The sequence below is a fragment of the Mustela putorius genome, unplaced genomic scaffold (genome assembly GCF_011764305.1).
Source record: "Mustela putorius furo isolate JIRA1106 unplaced genomic scaffold, ASM1176430v1.1 tig00537227_pilon_pilon_pilon, whole genome shotgun sequence".
Taxonomy (NCBI): Eukaryota; Metazoa; Chordata; class Mammalia; order Carnivora; family Mustelidae; genus Mustela; species Mustela putorius.
The window spans coordinates 850766-858828 of record NW_025422368.1 but is presented as its reverse complement, the minus strand read 5'-3'; the positions used below and the strand labels follow the sequence as shown (position 1 = coordinate 858828).

Genomic DNA, 8063 nt, shown 5'->3' with positions numbered 1-8063 from the left:
ATTGTGACATAATGCTAAGCTACCACTCATCTTCTTTTATTATTATTATTATTAAACAGGTAATGTATTTTTTCAGGGGTACAGGTCTGTGATTTATAAGTCTTATTAATACCCTATGCTCATTTCAACACATAACTTCCCCCAATGTCCATCACCAAGTTACCCCATCCCACCACCTCCCTCCTCTCCAGCAAGCCTCAGTTTGTTTCCTTAAGATTAAGAGTCTCTTATGGTTTGTCTCCCTCCCCGGTCCCATATTATTTCATTTTTCTCTCCCTTACCCTGTGATCTTCTTTTTTTTTCTCAGATTCCTCATATTAGTGAGATCATATGATAATTGTCTTTCTTTGATTGATTTATTTTGCTTAACATAATATCTTCTAATTCCATCCACGTTGTTGCAAATGGCAAGATTTGGGGTTTTGATGGCTGCACAATATTCCAATGTGTATATAATACATCTTCTTTATCCATTAATCTGTTGATGAGTGGATCTTTCATTCCATCTAGGCTCTTTCCATAGTTTGGCTATTACAGACATTGCTGCTATAAACATTGGGGTGCATGTGCCCCTTCGGATTACCACATTTGCATCTTTAAGGTAAATACCCAGTAGTGCAATTGCTGGGTCATAGGGTAGCTCTATTTTCAGCTTTTTGAGGAACCTCCATGCTTTTTTCCAGAGGAACCTCCATACTTTTTTCCAGAGTGACTGCACCAGCTTGCATTCCCACCAACAGTGTAGGAGGGTTCTCTTTTCTCCACATCCTCGCTAACACCTGTCATTTTCTGACTGGTTAATTTTACCCCGTTCTAACTGGTGTGAGGTGGTATCCCACTGTGGTTTTGATTTGTATTTCCCTGATGCCCAGGGATGTTGAGCACTTTTTCATGTGTCTGTTGGACATTTGGGTGTCTTCTTTGCAGTTTTTTTTCCATTCATCTTCTGATGCTATGTCAGAAGGACGATCATCTACTTCTGGACCACAATCAAACACAGGTACCCAAAACCATGGAAAGTGAAACTGTGAGTAAGGAGAAAACTACTGTACACTCAATTAAACAAATGAAAAAATCATACTTATAGATGGAGTGAGGAGGATAAAATAATAATTCATCTATTGGAAATATTGGTATGGAGCAAAGAAAATCTATTTAATTCTAGACCACATATCAGAATAGTACAAAAAACATTTTGTCCTATAAGAAAAATATCAAAGTAGCCTTTGATAAAGGGATTTTTGGTTGGGTTTGTAAGAATTAGAAGAGAAGCTTATTTTTATTAATAGTAGGTTATATACCAGAGTACTTGAATCTACCATTCCCCATCCTGCTGCCTATTTGCCCTCTCCTTTTCTAACCTTACAAGTTGCGTACACTCTAAGATTACTGGGATTTTTCAGAATTGATTAGCTATTTCAATATCTCAATAGAAGTAGGCAACTCACATTAAACATCAAATCTTTTACAACATCCTTTCACTTCTGCCTTCTGCATCTTCCCCTTAACATTATAATTTAACCTCATGGTACACAAATAAAAGATATACAATACAAGTGAACCCTTCCCCCCCAGCAATCTTTTCTGTTGGGTTTTTTGTTTTGATTTTGGTTTTGTTTTTTTTTTTGATATTTGAATTGCCTACAAACTGCATTTGAAAGAACAACCTAAATTTTAAAATTATAGGTAACAACAAGACAATAAATATCACACTCCAAATGTAACTAACTTCATTATAATTACAACACCAATTCAACAGATATTTAGAAAACAAAAATATCACATATAACTAAAATATCAAATACAAAGCAAATAAAAATTTTGTACATGTAGACAGCAATTATCAAAGAAAAAGATGATCCAGTACAAACTGGCAAATGTAATTTGAAACATCCAGTGCAATTTTTTTCCCATCAAAATAAAACATTGGTATGAAAGACTTTACCTTTGTAGATATGGATGCTCAATTTTTAGAACACTGGATATGAAATATCTTTATCTCTTTGACATGATAAGAAGCCAATAGCAATCAATATTAAAAATAAATACAATCAAGATATAAACACCAATAATTCATTGAGTTAAACTCATGATGGCACACGCAAAAAAATCTTATACCGTGATTTCTAGTCAAGAATTATGGGCCCCAATTAAGTCACTGTGAATAGATTTATAAAAAATTAAATATTATAACTCAGAAATCGTCCTGCTTTGGGTTGACACTTCCTCTATTCATAAGAGACTGCTAATTCCAAGATCATCTTCCTACCAAAGAAATTTTTCTGCCCATGATCTAAAGAGGCCCAGTCTCATATAGCTGTACCTACGTAGAGTAGGGAGTATAATATGTTGATAAGTTTTACTGATACTGAATATCTAACACTGCTCTTAAGGAGAGAGAAGGATTGCTATTACTCCTTCCATTACCCTTTCCATTTGGTCATCTGTGAGATGGTCAACTTAAGGATCCTTAAGTGACTCAAACTTGACACCATGTTAAAAGTGATTCAGGATGAAATTATCAATAAGCCCATTAATGAGGAAGTCATAAAAAATGGAATTAATGTAAAGCTTTTTTCTTCCACAGGATTTTCCCCAAAGCTTGCTTGACATCCTTGTTTCTTAGAGAATAGATCAGAGGGTTTAACATGGGTGTGACCAGTATGTAAAATACTGAAGCCACTTTACGAAGTTCAGGATTGCTTGGTGGTGTGAGATACACGAAGGAAACAGTCCCATAGAGTAAACTTACCACTCCCAAATGGGAACTGCAGGTGGAGAAGGCTTTCTTTCTCCCTTCACTGGAGGGAATCTTCAAGACTGTGGTCACAATGTACATGTAAGACACTACAATAACAACTATTGTAGGCAAAATAATGAAGGCAGCCAAACTGAGAGATACCATCTTATTGACAGAGAGATTGGAACAGGAGATCTTCTCAATTTGGTAAGAATCACAGTAGAAGTGATCAATGATTCGGGAAGCACAGAAAGACACTGAGAATGTTACGCTGACTTGGAGGATGGAACTGAGCCAGCCACAGAAATAGGAACCAGCCACCAGCTGAGTGCAAAGGTGTTTTGACATGTGGACACTGTAAAGAAGAGGATTGCAAATGGCGATGAAGCGGTCATAGGCCATGGCTGCCAGGATGAACCCTTCTGTTACAATGAAGAGGGCAAAAAAGAAACACTGGGCAGCACACCCCACAAAGGAGATAGTCTTTTTCTCAGACAGGAAGTTGACCATGGCTTTTGGGGCAATAACAGTGGAGTAGGAGAGATCAATGAAGGAGAGATTGCCTAGAAAGAAATACATTGGTGTATTCAGCTGGGAGTCAGTCACAATGATTGCCATCATACTAATGTTCCCCAAAAGGACCATGCCATAGACCAGCAGGAACAGGAGAAAAAGGAGAAAGTGGAGCTCTGGATGGACCCTGAAGCCTACAAGAATGAAGTCAGTTACATCTGAGTGGTTGCCTGCTCCCTTGTCGCTCATGCCAAGAACCTGCTAAGAGGTACAAGACAAGATTAAAAATTGAACTTCCTGTCTATTTCCTGATATCATAAAATATCATTTTCTCTTATGGAAGATATTGGAATCTGTGTTACCATCACCTACTTGCCAGCTAATTGTGTTAGGTATGATTTCTGGTGTCCTTTTCTAGAACCTAAATCTAAGGAATGTTGTGATTGCCCAGCAGCACATAACACATAAGTTAACTAACTCATAGTTTTCTAATGTGACTCGCCAAATCCAGTGTTCTTCCCATTATGGCACATGTGACATCAATGCATAAAGCATTATTTCTTTATACCTGTTTAGCTCTTCACTTTATTTTCATGATGTTAAATATATCTGAAGGTTTTAGAGATATAGAAGTATTCATTCTAATTTTTAATTATCATTTCAAATTCATTTTATTTTTGATAATGCTTCCAATTTAAAATAGAATGATCTAATTAAAGACTGATTTAAAGTTCCATGAAGTGACATTAGACCCAAATAGAGGATAATATTGAGAGTTAATGTTATCAAGAGATTCAGTTTGGTATCCAAAATAAAAACCCTTGAAAAATAGAATGCATCATCAGCTTCTTGAAGTAGAAAAGCTCAGCCACACTACCAGGAGGGGAAATCCATGGATTCTATATCTGCACAATCTGTCAAGAAGCCAATTTTATTTTAAACATCTGTGCAAGTGGGTGAAAAAAAAGAAACTTCAAAATATTGTATTGACTCAAAATTTTAGAAAAGTAATTATGATGTCTCCATTTAGAAAGAGACCCATAAACATATTAAAACTTTCAAATGGTTATTTTGAATCTGTGACACAGCAGAGAATAGTATGATTTATCTAATACTTTGGAAACTTTGTTTTCTGCAATACTGTGACACAGCTATTTCTGTTATTCAGATTTTAACACCAGTTATGACTTAAATCACCCAACAGAGAGGACAGCCTGTGCAGCTTATCAAAAGCATCAAATGATCTAAGAAGTATTCGTTTTTGACTTGGCACATATGGCAGAATAGCCATATTTTGCTCTCCTCCTCCTTCAGGCAATCGACTGTCTGTGTTCTTCATCCTCTGTCCTCGCTCTTCGGCTCCTACTGCTCTCAGCCCATCTTCTTCCTCATCATCACATATTAACTTTTCTAAAAATGTTAGCAAATTGGTGCACAAGAAAATAAAACTGGCAGCAGTTCAGTGGTAGTATCCTTAGATCTCTTCTTTACCCCACTGCTCCCATGGCAAACAGGAATCCACTGAAATAATCCTAATTAAATTTATTTTTGAAAAAAGCACTAAGTGCCCATGTTAACTTGTACAAGGGTGTTTACATTTAAATATTGTAAAACTAGGCTTAAAGGAATAAAGATTTAACAGGGGAGTTTTGGGCATCAGACATCAGATATTAAGTGGGTGATAGAAAAGGAAAAAGAGAGATTTTAGAGAAAGGTAGAAGGCCTTGTCAACACTACCAAATTCACATCATACAACTGGATAATCAAGCAGTATTTTAGCAGAAAATATTCTTTGTTTTATTTATTTATAGCTCACACTGTTATTAACCAAATTACATTTATTGCATGAAACTGTATCAGCCAGTATGCAGTGACAGGAAATCATTGTTTTGAGATCATTATCATTTTTAGAGACTAATGTGTATTCATCCAATCATTAAGTCACTGAACACCGTGGGACACTTAGTGTATACCTGCCAAAATATACGAATACACAAGTATCAGAAAGGAGCTTTTTCCCAAAGTATGAATGCATTGCATTTTCCTCTTTGCCAACATTTTATTATGAAATAACCCGGAGGTTGTGATTTGCCCTTCAGGAAAAGGGACATGCGTTTTTTTGAGGTGCATACTAACTTCTTTTTATAATTTGTAAAAGTAAATGTTATCAATCAGAAAATAAGTGTCATGCATGAAGGCACACAGACATACTCATGAATGACTCATTATTTGACTGAAATAAACATAAATTTATCTCATCTCTTACCTGAATATTCCTTTCTTTACTTTTCTTGAATAATTCTCTAATGGTAGATGCAAGGACACCAAAGATATTGTGCTTAATTCTAGAAATACAAACAAGTTTATACAACTGTATGAAGGAAATGAAAAACAATGTCAAAATTAAACATTTTTTTAAATTTAATACTTCAAACAAGACATAAAATCTTATTTTGAAACACAGTTTCATTCTGTTTTAGGCTCTGCTTGTAGATTAATAACACCACATTCTTCAATTAAGAGTGTCTTTTTGGGGGCACTCAGGTGGCTCGTTGGTTAGACTTCTGCCTTCAGCTCTGGTCATGATCTTGGTGTCCTAGCGTCCATTGCACATCAGCTCCCTGCTCAACTAGGAGCCTGCTTCTCCCTCTCCCTGCCACACCCCTGCTTGTGTTGGGACTTTCTCTCTCTCTCTGTCAAATAAATACATAGAATCTTAAAAAATATATATTTTATCTCAATAGTGTTCCTGATAATCCCCTATAAATTTGTACCTTTGTAGAGATAAGAGGATGAAGTAGGTGTTCTAGTGAGCCCTCTTCCAACCCAATGAATGTTTCCTCATAAAAACTGATGTGGAAATGCAGCTGAGCCTTTAGAGTTGCCCTGCACGAGCATGAGATATCTCACAGGCCTTGGGATTGATTGAGGAAGTGATGGCAAATGGGAATTTAAGCAAAGCGAAGATAAAATCACCAGTGAATAGTAGAGTCCCTGATGGCCTGGGGAGTGCAGCAGAGGAGTCCTGGTGCCCTTTGTTAGCTCTACTGAAAACATTTCAAGCAATTACACCATGGATTGCATAGAAAAGGGCCCCTCAGAAAGAAGTAAGAATAAGTCAATTATAGGATAACAATAGTAGGCTCCACCTTGATCCCATGAGGACCACATAGAACAGACAAAGAGATGAATTATATTACTCTTATTACTCACCTTGAATTAACTCTAGGTCTCTTTTCACATTTTCTATTAGAAAACTTATTTTAAGTTTGAGATAATATATTTTATATATTTCCATACCTGTTTAATTTGCTGCCCTCAGCAGTCACATTGAATTTATCTACTGATACTTTTACCTGACATCTCATAGTCTTGTATAGTCTAGGTTCATTGTCCCTATTTCCTCATCAGATCTTACTCTCTGCTAAATGATTTCTCTTTGTGTACTATACCATAAAATATATTACAGATGAGGTTACCAGTATATTCATGGCTAATATTAATAATTGAGCCTACTAATAGGTAAGTCTAGTTGAATATAAATGAAAAGTATTATCTCAACACCTTATTATCTCCAGTGACTAAAACTGTGGTTCCAGTTTGATGGTCCAAATACCAGAATGTGCCTATTTTATTGACATGAAAGGAGCAATGAACTTGAAGGAAACAACACATAAAACTACATACAGCCTTCTTACTATACCATATACTGAATTTCAGTTATTAAAAACTTTAGAATAAAATGCACAAGATAAAACACTTAAATAAATTTTTCTTGGGGTATCTGGATGGCTCAGTGGGTTAAGCCTCTGCCTTCACCTTAGGTCATCTCAGGGTCCTGGGATTAAGCCCCGCATTGGGCTCTCTGCTCAGCCTGCTTCCCCATTCTCTCTGCCTGTCTCTCTGCCTACTTGTGATCTCTCTCTCTCTGTCAAATAAATAAATAAAGTCTTGAAAAAATAAAAATAAAAAATAAATTTTCTTTAGCATACACATTGCAAAAATAATGTTTAGAGAACAACCATAAAACCTTGATGTAGTATAGCTCCAGGGAACTGAGATCATCAACTAGGCAATTCTGTTGATCCTGGCTATGCAGTCTTGACTTTGGGCCAGTTGAGGATGATCTTGGCTGCAATAACTAAGGCAGGTTTTCTCTCCTCTGTATGTGTCCTCTCTTGCAGCAGAAAAGTGAAAGCAGAATTGCAGCAGCACTTTTCAGTGTAACAATCCCATTGGCCAAAGTGAGTGACATGCCTGAATCAAGGCACAGGGCCTGACTGGGAGAGCACACACTGCATAGCACAGAGTGTGGGCAAAAGGAGGGGTGAAGAGTTGGGATCATTTCAACATAAGGCTATGTCCCAAAATGGAGTCCTGTTGGTCCTTTCAAAAAGTCGGGCTTTTTTGAAAGGCCTTGCCATGGGTCCCTGGTATACATTCCTCATGTTAATGGGGACAACTTCCCCAGGTTTCAGTTCCTAATCTCAAACTAGTCTGCCACACTTTCCAGTGAATATCTGCTGGATATGTTGATTTTTTTTTTCTCTGTTCTTGTCTATTAGAAATTCTTTTATTCTTTTATTTCATGGATCACTGGGTGTGGTGCATAAAAAATGAATCTTGGAGCACTGAAAAAATAAAATTAAATTTAAAAAAAAGAAAAAAGAAACCCCATTCTTGATTTGCTCTGTCCCACACAGTGGCCAATAACATTCAGGCCTTGAGACTGTTGGTGGTTTGTTGGTTTGTTCTCACTTTCTTGTACTTGGAGATTCATAGTCTGCACTGCCATCGAAATTTGTTGTAA

At 36.6% G+C, this 8063-nt stretch overlaps 1 protein-coding gene across 1 annotated transcript; it reads right to left on the bottom strand.

Moving 5' to 3' along the window:
- Positions 1-2560: 2560 nt before the first annotated feature.
- LOC123390072 (olfactory receptor 9K2-like) lies at positions 2561-3502 on the bottom strand. Its single transcript, XM_045073467.1, has one exon. The coding sequence runs from the start codon at positions 3500-3502 to the stop codon at positions 2561-2563; it is 942 nt and encodes a 313-aa protein (XP_044929402.1).
- Positions 3503-8063: the final 4561 nt, after the last annotated feature.